The sequence below is a fragment of the Aquila chrysaetos genome, chromosome 9, assembly GCF_900496995.4.
Source record: "Aquila chrysaetos chrysaetos chromosome 9, bAquChr1.4, whole genome shotgun sequence".
NCBI classification, from domain to species: Eukaryota; Metazoa; Chordata; class Aves; order Accipitriformes; family Accipitridae; genus Aquila; species Aquila chrysaetos.
The window spans coordinates 4636852-4651166 of NC_044012.1; the positions used below are offsets into that span (position 1 = coordinate 4636852).

A 14315-nucleotide genomic window follows, 5' to 3' on the forward strand; every position below is an offset into this window, starting at 1 on the left:
ACTTCCAGAGTTACATCAGCGTGGTCATGGGTATGAGAGGAGAATAAAGGAGGTACAGTACCACTCCAGAAACAATTTTCCTTCTTTCCCATCTTGCTGTAGGCCTAAAGAGTTTGCTGTATGGGGAAAGAGGGATTTGTTTACTTTCTTCAGTGAACAAAAAGTGGAAGTCAGTTTGGTCAAACAATGACCAAAACCAAAAAAAGACAATGCATTTTTTCATTATTTTTTCCCTTCGGATATTAATATTATGATAGTAACATATATATGTGTATATATATATATATCTATCTCACAGTGATTACCTACACAGACAGTATTAACACATTCAAGAAACAGTTTCAGTAAAAAGACTGTTGTGTAGAATACTGTTGAGCTAATGGTTGACTAGCGAGTACCTCCAGTTATAGGTGGTAGTTGTGTAGCATAAGGGAATTGGCCGAGTTCATTCTTTCAGAAGTGATTAAATCTCTCCTTTTCTGGCATTGCCTGCTGGATACACCAATAGACTCAGCCCTCTGGAGTTCGGTTTCTGTGTTTCAAAATTTTGCAGGAAAGACAGAAGAGGAAAAACTTTTTGCTTCGAGCAGATTCCCTCTCTACCTGACTTTCCTTCTAACTTAAAAGAGAGAAAGGAAAAGAAAAACAATGTGCACTGTCCAATATACAGCAACTTCAGATCTAGAGATGCGCTACAAATTCCCAGTGGCTGGGTTCAGGCAGGCTGTAAATAAAACTGCAGAGCCAACTTGAGATGCTCTTGGGTGTAACTTACAGTGAAAAACTCTGGCGCCGCATGCTGAGAGCATGGCTCAGCCATTCATTTATAACAATACAACTATTCTTCTGTCTGCACAAGGAAAACAAATCTCCTGTTGTTAGGAATCAAAGACAAGTACTTCAGACTCTAGGAGACATAGTTAACAATGACTAAGTGTGTTACTTCATAAGCATTCACTCTTTAAGACTTTCTATCCCTCTCATTATACAATACCTCTGTAAGTGATTGTAGTGTAACCCAAAAAGCAAGTTTATTGACCTCCACCTGCAACAAAAGTGCTTTAAAACGGCTTGACGTGCAACAAAGTATGCAAAATTGATTCCTTAAGTGTTTGTGAGGAATGTGATTTGAAGCCTTATCCTTGTTCAGAGGGGGTTCAGGATCTCTGAAAAAATCCTGGCAAGAGACATGAAAAAGGCTTTTTGAATTGTCTTTGCAATTCATGGCTTATATATTCACTGCATGTGAGGGTGGTGACTGGCAGCAAAGAGAAGTAACAGAAGTAAACTTGCTTTTTTCCAGTGAATTCTCCTTAGTTTTCTCAAGTATTTGAGATTTGGAAGAAACTCACTGAACCATAAATCCCACTTCAGTGCAATCTCAGCACTACTTTACAGAATTTTAGGCAGTCCTCTTTTTTTGACAAAGAGTATGCAGATCATGGTTGCCACCGGTAAGAGTTTGGAACATTTCCACTGACTTCCACCAACTCCAGAGGCACCAACCCTAAAGTTATGATGATGTAATCTAAAGCAAAACGTGGCCCAGTAGGGAAAGTTCCCATTCCCAGAGTCAATGGCCAGTCCATTGTCCAGTGGCTCTTGGTAAAATGACAAATAAACAAACAGGATCGCTTTTAATTCAGTGTCAGGTTCAGCCTTATCATCCCCGTGGCCTGATGGTCAAGGATGAAGCTTCATTAATAGATTCACTTAGTTTGCAGTATAGAAAAATGCACTTTATGTAAAGAGAAACAGAGTCTATCCACCTTTCAGATAGACCAGTAGCTGTTATTTGGAAATGATGATGATAATAAATATGACTTTGCTCCCATTTCCAGACTAGCAGAGCTGTCAAACACACAGCCAGTACGATGGCAGTGCTCTAGCAGTTGAATGTCCACACTGTGGGTTAACAGGCAGATGGGTAGCTGGATCCATCACAGGCTATTCTAATCTGAAATGATTGATCTCAAATGGAGATTGACTGGTTTCATATTTGTGTAATTCCACTAAATTAATGATACGGGGATATAAGGAGACCAGAATCAAATAAAAGGATGCCAACTTCCAAGCAAGAAATTGGCTTTCAAATTTCTACAGTTGAGACTTCACCACTAAGACAATATACCTGTGCCTCCAAAAGCCACTTATACTATGTGGGGTCAGCTGGATTCACGTGCAGATAATAAAATTACACACACAGAGACACACACACACAAATATACATCTTATTTACGTATATTGCTTCAGATATTTTTGGCAGTCTTTCATATTCCCATGAAACTCGCTGCAGTTTGGGTTCTAAGTTCTCCAGCTTCAAATACTGCATTTTAATTCTACTTAATGAATTAGATATGCTTTAGAGCTATAATAAACTTTTCTTGTGAAGATATTTCTGAAGCATTGAGTCACATTGCTTACTGCGAATAAATACCGCAATAATATATTTACATAAATAATTTAAAATCCAAGAGCACAGTAGGTAATAAAAATATATTGCCATGATAAGCCATGAAACCAGAGAACAATGTTGCTTTAATTAAAAATTACAAATACACTGCAGTAAACAACTTATTTACACGTAGTTAAAAGTCTAACTATTGAATATCCTGGACTTGTTGAACCCAAAAAAGGGAAAAATACTGAAACCAATCTCTTCACGCAGACAAATATTGAGGACCGTAACTGTGTTTAATTAAGATCTACTGTTAATAATGGATTTCAGAGAGTGAGGTGGTTCTTTTAATTTCCCAAGGTAGAAAATGTTATTAAATTTGGCCTTTAACTTCTCATTGACATGTACACTTGAAACTTCTGATTAAAATTTCAGAGGTTGGGAAGAAGCACCCAAAATTAAACTCTTAAATCTGGCACAAAAATAACAATGATCCCTGATTAAGAAATCAAATTTCAGAAACTTCATTACTGTTCTATTAATAAATTGTTGGGTTATAATTAAAATGGGGCCTGCTGGATTTCTTTCATTTTTTAATTCTAAAAAAGTTGGAAACTGTAGAGGGAATTAAATACTTTAAAAAAAAGAAAAATAGGTTAATGAATCTAAGAAATGGGATCCAACTTGAACAGCTTCCTTTTCTTTCTGGGAGTGATCACAGCCGAACAAATATCTTACACCCAAAGGTATGTGTTCAGGAAAAACCACTGGTTCTGTCTGCTCCTTCCTTTCTACAACATCCATAGTCCAAAGCTCACTACGCTCACTGCGGACTTTTCATAAGAAATCACAGATCTGGGTATAGTTGTGAAAGTCAGTGTTAACCTAGTTTTAAACAGGTACAATTTAGAGTAAGATTAAACTTGATGACCACATTATTTAGCTGCTCAATATGAGCATTCGGTTCTTATTTCCAGGATGATGTTTCTACCTCTACCTTGAGTTTCTTTGAAACGTGAACACCGGTAGATCAGAGAAGAGCTGACACCATGAAAGTTCACCGCTAATCGTGTGCAGACAAATAGCTAGAGCTCAAGGTACGTGCTTTTGAGTCTCATGAACACTTGGAGTCATATTTTTTTCAGTGTAATACATTTTTGCCAGCTTGTTTGAGCTTTTAAATGAAATTCTCAGCCTGCAAAAACACTTCAAGCTGAAGAATAAGAAAGAAAATTGCTTCGAAAGTACAGCTGTCTTCAGGAATTTTTACAAAGTAAGCCACGTTTTTCAAAGAGATAAGTAATTTGAATCTGATTCAGATATGCAATGTTCAAAGAATAAATTCAGCCTAGATGTGGACAATGGCACAAATGGTTTCTATACACTATTCATGGTTCTTGAAATGCATTTATGATGCTATATCTAGTAGAGTAACTAAATTTCCTGATTACAAATAATCATCAGCCCCTCCTACAAGATTTATATAGAAAACTATCTAAAAATATCCCTACAGTTAGACATATCTCAGTTGTTATAGGTTGAAAATAAAAGAAAGTAACATTACTAATTCTCTGTTATTCTTTTGTTTGTATCCGTCTGCACATTTTGAACAGATACATACTTTGTTGGGGGTGATGTACATTGATCATACAGCACACACAATACAAATCTGGCATTCACTGCTTCTTGCAGACACAAAACGTTGCTTGCTTGTGGTCATTGATATTTAGTGTAGTATCTTGCTTAAAATTCTGTATTGTGCCTGCTTGGCCTTTATTCTACCAGTATAATCAGAGTAAGGACTCTGATAATATAATTTATAGCAGCTTAGCCTGAGAACCATGTAGTTTGGTATGTATTCTCTATAAAAGTCCTGGACCTAGGCCCAAACTCTAAATACACACCTGACTGTAGGAACTTAGGAGAAAACATTTCGGCCAGACCCAGACTAGTGAGTAGCTTTGGTCTTTATACATGCCATTTTACACTATCCTTAATTGCAGATGCTGTTCTCATAATACTAGTCTTCCTTTTTCACTGCTAGTAGCTATATGTTTCAATAATACCTGTCAGTGTTAAAAGCATCTTTTGAAAATGCTATTTTATACTTCCCTGTTATTTTAGCAAAAGGACATACAGGTAGTCAGATTAACCTTTCTTGAATCATTCCACCATTTCTCAGACTTCCATTACCTTTGCATTATTTTCTTCTAACTTACACAGCCACCGCCTTTTACATAGTTTCCATATATGATCACGCTTCATTCCCAACCCAATCTAGCTTATTTCTGCTCTTCTTTTCTGCACATGCAGGGTAAGAAGAGAAAAATCTTGCTTTCGGCTACAAACCTTCCAGGTTTTGGCCATGCAGATATGGTAAAACTTCTGGGAAAATTCTATTTAGATTATAAGCTAGTTATAGTCAAGATTTGAGAGTTCCTTTGCAGCCAGCTGTGAGATGTGGTGGACTGCAAAAAGCATTTATGTTACTTAACTGGTTACACACAAACCTTAAAGCTAACTTATGGTTTTCAGTGACTCATTGGTACGTCCTATAATTTCCGTGTCAATACGGTTAGGAAAAATTCACCAAAATCAGTAGGTCAAGGGGAAAAATTCAGATAATATTTTCTGGGTTGCTGGTTTTGATAACCAAATCCTTCTATTTTCTTGGCTTTTCTCTTTTAGCATCACAAAATCAACTGTTACATTAATTAATATGACTTTTCTTATCTCTCATGAAAATACATAAAGTTATGGAGAACTTCAATAATTATGTTTCTTAAACTCAGTCCCAATCCCAAAGGGAATAAATATATTTTCCCTACACAAGCCAGGTTCTGAATAATGCTGCTGAGGGTCATGTTGCTGTATCTCACAAGCAATAGAAACTCCATAGGTTTTCCAGCCATAGACACAAATTTGTGTGACCACAGAGAATGAAATAAGGAGTCTTTGGAGCAAAAACAAAAATTCAGAATAAAAATGCATTCTGTAAATAAATACATTTAGAAAACAAGGGGAATGACCTATGCTAAGAATCATCCTTCAGATAAACTGATATTTCAATGGCAGAACTGAAAGGCATTTTTGATAAAGAAAAACTGAAATATTTTTATTCCATTAACTAGGTATTTTTGAGGTGATGCAGAGAATTGGAAGTTTTAATTATCTGCCTTGCCTTTTTCCTCCTTCCTTGGAGATCAGCACGCTCACCTGCTTAAATTCACCTTCTCACTATTCGAATCCAAGGCTGTCAGTGCAGTCCTTTGCAATGGCATGCTTACTAACATTTGTTACCGACAAGAGAACGTCTTCAAGATCAGTAGCTTGCTTTTTTTGTAGAACAGTACGTATGTCAAACCTTCCTTAAAAAGAGCACAATCACTGCTAAACAACCCTGTGATAGTAGAGAAATCTACATCTATGGTATAGATTGACAGCGCACATTGTTCAGGCAAAGCTTTGAAGTCATTCTCACAAAGGTGTTTATGCCCTTTTATATATATACATTGATATCTATAGGAAATTAGACTCACAAGTAAGAACAAAAAATTAAACACAGATGTAGATTTTAGTTGTAGTGCCTAACCTGCAATTCTCAAATGCTGAGAAAAGCTGTCTGGAAAGTCAATTTACTATTAGAGAAGAAAGTAGTTGATCTTTCATTTTTCAAAAACTCTAAAACCAAAGCACCAGATCAGGTGGATCAAAATATAAGATGATGGCACCACTTAATACCTAGGTTTGCTCTTTGCGACATGGCACGCGTGGGGGATTATATTATCATAGTGCAGGAATAATAATTTACTTCCATCTCTCTAGGCAAGGCCAAGTCTTAGCTTACGGTAGCTTCAGTGTTTCACTGGGAAATATTTTCTCACCCCTTGAACATGGATGTATGGTCATTATTTCACTAAGGGACATTATAAGCGATCATAAACTGACTTAAACCGTATGTAAAACAGATAAATTATTTCTACACACATTTTAAATTTTTACACGTTTTCTCTGGCTCTACATGAAAGAAGAGGAATAAGCGAGCAGGTTAAAAGTAATTTTGAAACGCTATGCAAAGCTATGTCTATTGCTTGTCAATTGTTCTACTGCAGTAATTTCATAGCCTGGAAAACTACTGCCCACTGTCCAATGCAGTTCTTTGTCTTCATCAGACTGAATCTCTTCATTGCAGGAAAAAGAAAATGGCCACTTCTTATTATGTAGAGCCCAGACTAATTTAATTCTGTACTGGCAGGCAAATTCTCAGGCACGAAAGACACGCTCACTTTCTGATGGATGAAAATTAGAGGGTACTGCACTCACCTGATAGTCTGATGTTGCAGAGTATCTGGATCAGTGGCATTTACCGTTAACACAACACTGCCAATAGGGATGTTTTCTTGTTTTGTCACTGTCATTGGGTTTGGGTGGAAAACTGGGCCTTCATTCACATCCTCAACAGTGATCTGAACCGTCGCCGTGGAACTGGGGCCATAGGCTATGTCTGGAATCAACGGGTCTTCGTTTTCTACTTTGATCAGCAGCGTGTGAAACGCTGAAATCTCATAGTCTAAAGGCTGTAAAACATATCATAAAATCAGAGTGCAAGGTGCAAAGACAGTACCTAACACTTTTTCCTTGTACCCCACTGCAAACTAGCAGAAGATAGAATTAGCCAGAAAGGCACAACAGCATTCATTGCGTTTGATACGTGGTCAGAGTTTAGCATTAGACACAACGGTAGTTATAAAATGCATTGAAGATAATGAACATAATGGAGTTAATGAAAGATGGAGATGTCCCTCTATCCAAGAGCATACACTTTTTTGTCATAGCTCATACGTATAATTTAATTCTCATATATACATGTTTATTTATGATGTAACATGCATTTGGCTAAAAAATCAGTCATACTTAATAGCTACTTATGATAAGTAACATAAGGCTAATTTCTCAACTCCTACTTGAAATCAAAAGCACCGCCATGGAAATACATGCCATTTGTCTTAAGAATTGAAAATGCCTCTTCTGAAGTCAATCAGAGAAAATTCTGGTACAGGCAGAAACCAGGGCTATTTTTTTTTTAAAGTGTGAGATATAGGATTATCTTCATACAAAGACAGGCAATAAATTTTTTCATGAGTCTTTAGAAATGTGGGACCAAAGACGCCTCTCCAGTTCAGTCTGAAGCCACGTCCCTTACTTCCCTGGTATTTGCATCTGTGCTCTCTAACCGAGAACAAAATGTGGCCCTTGAATTCTAATCGTACCCTCAGTCACAAACAAAACTTTGTTGTAAAGTCTCATTATTAATTGTGATGCTTTCTGCAAAACTAGCTGTTATTTAAGCACAATGGCAATGTAGTTAGCAACAGGCAGGTCCTTATGACTAAAGAAGCAAGGTTACTGAGACAGAAGAAGGGGTTATGCATATTATTTGGACAAGAGCTGGTAGCCAACTATATATTTTTGAGTAACTTATCCTTGCTGTGCCGCCTTTTATGCAGTAAATCCAGTGGGTGCACCTTACAGTACTAATACAGTACAACAGCAAATTGTTCTTACTTTGACAACAGAGAGCATTCCCTCGTTAGTCTGGGGATTGGTATGGATTTCAAAACTCTGCCCTGGATTTCCGTTAATAATGGTGTAGACAGCTCTCCATGCTCCGGTTGCTGGGTCATCTCGGTCACCAACGGTTAAGTTTACTATTACACCTGTGACTCCCTCCTTTACTGTGGCTTGAAACTAGAAAAAAAAAAGTAGAGGAAATTGTTACTATTTTCAATTAATGACCACACACACACATGCAATATCCAAGCCTACATTAATTATTTACCACAACAGGAGAAAGATGTAATCCTTGACTGAAACTGAATGTTATAGGCTCTAAATAATACATTCTCACTCATGAAATATAAGGTAGCACATTACAGCTGCTCTCATTTAATAGATGGCAGATAAGCAGCGATGTGATAGGAACCAAGCTCTGGATGGTTCTGATCACAAGACGACAGTTCATCTCGTGTTACTGGAAAAGTGAATCCTGAAAGAATATGCATGTAGTGTTCCATAGGTGCATATGCTATCAGAAAGGGAACTATACTCATAGCTAAGCAGAAGAGGAAGCTGACTACTATAGCCCATTCTTGCCCTCCAATATACTGTTATTTACAAATAATCCAGTTTTGCATTTCAGACCAGTATTTTCATAAATTACCCCACCCATATTAATTTTTCACTACACTGTCATCAATACATAAAACATTTTTCACAAAAAGTGTTCCCATACCGTTTTTTGGAGGGGTTGCTCTAAAAGACTTAAAAATAATTGGACCTCATGCTACCACTTTGTCTGCGTAACTAAAAGTCAGTGTTACTTTCTTTTTTCAGTGGAAGAATTTTTTATGACCTTGTGAAGTTTATTGCACTGCTGTACTATTCAGCTAGCCAAGCCCTATGAGAAAATTCTAATTTACTACCCAGACAAACAGTGTATAACATCATTCTCATTTATGTAGGAAAAACATTAAGCAAACCATTGAAAAAGCTTGTAAGGGTCAGACTTAATAATACTCCTCACCTTTCAAGTACTTGAAGCTGATGTGCTAAAAGCACCGTATATAAGAGTGATAAGATAATACCTGCTTTATAGGTGGATAAACCAGGATGATAACATACCTAATCCTGAGAAGTGCTGAACATCAGCAGTACCATTATAGATCATTAGGAAATCTTAGCATTTCTAGGGATTAAGCCTTCAAAAGTCCAAAATTACAAACTTTAATGACACAAACAGGGTTTGCCATACGTGCACTGCTTAAAAGCTACATTGTCAGTGACAATATATCACTCAAGGGCAAAAATCCCTCAAGTGACTTCAAGACCTGAATAGACTAAATGTCTTTTGCTCTGTCTTATAGTCATAACACTACAGAAGATTTTGTGAGAATATTGAATCCAGAAAATGGCATTTTATTAATATATAGATTTCACAATCTGGACAAATAGTAGGTAAAATGGATTTCCTCATAGTAAAATACAGAGGAGACAACTATGTCTTTTCTAGTGTTCAAGTATCTTTTTTTCCATTTCATCCAATAGATTTGACTTATGTTTCTAAACCCTTTTTCAATTTAGCTGTATAATTTGAGTGAATGCATTCGGTTCAAGCTTTCCAGCCTCAAACCTGATTTTATAAAAGGATGACATTAATGATTGGCTATTTCTATCTTCTTCGGTATATTTAACAAAGAATTTAAAGATTCTTTTGATTTTGATAGTTAATATGTAACAGGTTGTGATTGAGCTCTGTTTCAGACAGATCATTAAGCTCATTTGCAGTTTAATTAACTCTAAACGATAATATAACAATATTTTTGCTTGCTTTGAAACCAATCAAAAGAAAAGCTCTATTAAGAATCTTGGAAATAACAGAGGAATAATTACCAAGATTGTATTCCTTCCTGCTCAGCAAAATGCTGTCACTGGAAAGCACACTTGGACATCTCTTATTCCAACTGAAAATAAGCGATTAGCCTGATTGATACTTTTGTGTTATTTCATTTGTCTCAGCTTGAGCATGTATGAAATGAGACGTCGGAACCATAAGAGCCAGAATTTTTCCAACAAGTCTCCAGTACCAAACAATTCCTATTTAGCTATGTAAAAAGGTGACCAGACTTCAAGGAACCTAATCCTAAAGAATCTAACCCTTAGATTTGACTGGGCATTTGCTCCTAATTCATATTGATCCTTCTGAAAAATCTTTCCCTTAATCCACTAGTCTGATTCAATTAAGTGTTCAATACTCCCTGGATCACCTTGGGAACAGTAAGACCTGTTAGGGTAAAATATGTAAAGATCTGGCTATTTTATTCAGATACATAATTGTGAAGCCAGTGAGATAAATTCATTATGCTTCCCCCATCAGTGCCAGACTATGAAAGAAAAGGTTGCCATGATGTGCCAGCTAGTTCAAAAAATATTGCATGTCAGTTTAAGGATATCTAATTCAAGGATATCTCAGCTAGGGTTGGCTTTCTTCTGCATTCCTATTTTGTCCTTATTTAGGAAGGGCTCTCAGTAGCTTCGATTGCAGCGAGTTAGTAGTGCAGAAGGGGCACACAGACTTGCTGGGGGCATAAAACTGCAGAGCTTCCGACACCAGCACATCAAGGAAATGACGTCTACGGGCAAAGGCTGTGCCGAGCCAAATAATTCCAAGCATAGTGGTACACTCACTCCTAGCATTTTCTGCATTTTAGAAATGACCATATAAACACAGAGGGTATTTGAAGCTGTCTAGAACATTGGACTAAAATCCGTTCAAGATGGATGAAAAAGCAGAATGATCAAATCACAGAAGTTGTCACATGGGTCTACTCTAAATTTATAATGTGAAAAGTATAATAAATCACAGATTTGTGATTGCAAAAGACAAACATCTACTGTGAAATAGAGAGGCCCAGAAAAATATAACATATATTATCTAGAAGGTGAACTCTTTTGCCTGTCGAGCCACCTTTATATAAAGAATAGACTTCCTAGTATTTGGAAAAATCTGTTATATTTATACTGGGTCTCTTTCAAAAACAAAAGTAAAGAAGGGAATTTAAAAACTATGAAAAGACAAAAATAGGAATTACATTTGGAAATAGAGAAAAGATAACCACAGATTAATCATATTTCAAAATGAAAGGTTTGCATTCTCAAAGCACGGTGCTTAACTGGGAGAGTCTGATCCAGTGCTCTAAAATAAAACCCCATAGTGGCTAACATAAATAATTGGATCACAAGTTAATTGATTTTACTCTTTTTAAATATCTGCACATCCCCTAAGCACCACTATAAATTAAGAATAAAATAGATGAGTTCAGTACTTTATTTAAACTGCTATCATCTAGACCCATATTAAAAAGAATAACTTGGAAGACAAATACCCTGGCCCAGAGTTGCATTTGGCTGGAAGGAGCTATGTTCATTTACTACTACTGAGCATTTGAAATACGTAAGGTTAACTTGCTCCGTGGAGTGATATGCCATATTGTCATTTATTGTGCTTATCATGCATACAGCCTAGAAATTTTAGTAATTTTGTCAAATTTAGAGTTTATAAACATAGTGAAAAAAAGACCTAATGCCCCTTTTTCTGTACCCTAAAGCTTACAAAAAAATACAGAAAGACAGACAACAGACTGATAGCAACTTAGAAGGAAACGATGAGTGAACAGCAGCCAGCATTCTGTGCTTAATCATCAGGTTTTTGTAGGCAAATGAGATTTTTAATGGGGAACTGAAAGACATCAAGGAAATATAGTGATGGATGTAGATGAAGAGTTCCTCTAAGAGTGTGAGGGTAGCTTGTGAGGAAGCACAAACGGACTTGAAAAATGTAATGAGTGAGCAATGTTTGCTGTCGTGATGGACTGACGGGAAGTAGATATCGACCACTGGACATTCTCGTGAGAGATCACAAAGACGGTTCCACTAGACATGGAGGTCCCTGTGAGTGGATATATTTCTTAAAACAAAGGAGTCAGTAAAGGCATGGCAAGCAGATGAGCAACATTCACAATAGCTGCGTTAGAATACAGCCGATGTAACACCACCCAGGGTAGCTCTGAGCAGAAAAGAGAATCTCAGTTCAGCAGTCAAACTCTAGTCCTCCCTTCCCTGGATCTTGCAAGCCTGCTCCAAACTATGTGCAAAGCTTGAGAAGATAACATGAAAAATTAGGGTTCCAAGCTGGCAGGAATTTTGTCTTACCAAGTATAGGACGTTCAAGATGGCAGGTATCTACTGAGAATAATTAAGCCTGCATCAAAGGCTAGTTAAAGGGAAAAGTCAAATGGGGAAACAAATTGAACCATAGCTTAATTGTAGCAGCTGTTTCCTGGTGGAGCCACGATATAATGTAACACAGCCAAATCCCGCTCCACACTGAGCTCTGTGGCAAACTGGTGGGACGCTACAGCGACAGCTCTCACTGAATGGCAAAATGGCTCTCTACGGTCTCAAGAAAAAACAATCTTATCAGATTTCTGCCATGGGGCAGATACATGAAAAGATCACTTTGTAAAATGTTATCACCTGAGAATCCAGGCAGTAACCCCATCTCAGCCTCAAAGAAAACTGGAAATGGTACCTAACCTGTATGAAAATTGGATTCTTACCTGACAGCCTTATTTAAAGCTTCTGTAGTAAGTAAGATTTTATTTACTGGCTTCTCAGAGTACAGAGGAACAAATGAACTCAACTGCATCAGAATCACCTGAATGTCTACTGTCCAGCAACAGCATGAGCATGCAGTAATAACCTTAATACCTTTATGAAGCCACTGAAAAACTCTCTCAGAGCGGGGTACCAATATACCCAAATTAAAGAGCTGCCGCAAGCAGCAAACACGATCCAAGATAAACGTGTCTGGGGTTGGTGATCGCTACCCCATGGCTCATTAAGATTCTGCATGCTGTGATTCCCAGTCAAGAACAAACAAATTAAAACTGCACGTCAGTTTGCATTTATCAGGGCAATATTCCAGTTGAAGGTATTCTGTGCTACTATCACGTGTTTCTTTCCTCATCTGTATATCATAAATGATGAAAAATAATGGGATATATTAATTCACACACCTGTCTCAGAAATTCCCCAGGGAAACTGTATTATTGTATTTGTCCTCTTCCACTGAAGTCCACTGCATTTGCAACCATATTTTGTCTATCTGCGTTCTTGAAAATATGAAGACAAGCTTATAAAATCTCTTGTAATCTGCTTACTCTTTGTCTGTGTCTTTTACTTTGCACATTGTCATTCAGTATGTGTGCACCTGAGTGGCAAATATTTATTTGTTAAGGAAACAATGTCTTTTCCATGCCTCTGTATCTGGAATATCTCCAAGGACAAACGAATTTTTGGAGTGATCACAAAGGTCTGCATGCTCAAGCAATCGGGACTGAGAATCTCATAAATGTCAGTAATGGACATTTCTTGTGGGACACAAAGCCCAGTTTGCCAGCTAAGAATAAATCAAGTTATCTGGCACTTGGAGCTCATCAGACTTCACAAGTCTGGCGAAGTACTAGGTGGAAATACTTAGCATAGCATTTGTGCATTGAGCAAAGCGAAACTGATGGTTCTTCAGTCACCTTTCATCTCGGTACAACGACCAAATGTGCTGGCCTGCTATGGGGGCGGGGCCAGCAGGCTGAAAAACAGGACCTGACCAACTGCAGTTTATACCAAACTCTCCATATGAGCAATTTAATTGCCAATTTTGTGGTCAGGGCAAATTGTTACTTGGTATTACATTCTCCCTAATCTCTTCTACAGATTTTGAAGGTATTTTCCCTCTTAAAACTGTGCATAGCTTTTACTATATGGGCACAAATGGCTGCTGTATTTCACTACAGAGATAGCTGTATTAACGTAATGGATTAAGTTGATGTAAGCGGTACATGAAGCAACACATGAAGCACTTTGGAAGCCATTTAGATGAAAGACACTATGTAAATATAAAACATTATCGTAGTATGACAAGGATTTGATGGTGTAAACTAGATGCAAAACACAAATTAAAGCTATGAGTCACCTAAACAGTCTGTAGTAATTGTCATTGTCTTACTGCCATAATGCTGGCTCGTAGGCACTATATTATTTCTTAACTTAAAGTGTTTCTTTCAGCTTATTCTATATTTTTTTCTAAGTACCTAATATTCTTCCATCTCCCTGGTGAAATTACAGAAAGAATTCAATTGTAGCTTAAAAAAAATATCTTTCCGAATATATGAAATTGACCATAATAATTTTGGATGCATTTTCACTTTTTACTTTTGAATGACTTTCACAGGCTATGTATTGTAAATGCCCTGTGATCTTTCAAGGCACACACCAGGTACTTTACAAAATAAAAGTGCTG

At 37.1% G+C, this 14315-nt stretch overlaps 1 protein-coding gene across 2 annotated transcripts in view; it reads right to left on the bottom strand.

The window, feature by feature from the left end:
* Nucleotides 1-14315, bottom strand: part of CDH13 (cadherin 13) — a 517159-nt gene that overhangs the window by 57747 nt on the left and 445097 nt on the right. For both annotated transcript variants that reach the window (XM_030026184.2, XM_030026183.2), the window contains exons 9-10: nucleotides 7964-8146; nucleotides 6722-6975 (exon numbers count right to left, since the gene is read on the bottom strand). In XM_030026184.2, the coding sequence (XP_029882044.1) occupies nucleotides 6722-6975; nucleotides 7964-8146 (437 nt within the window). The remainder of the gene's footprint in view (nucleotides 1-6721; nucleotides 6976-7963; nucleotides 8147-14315) is intronic.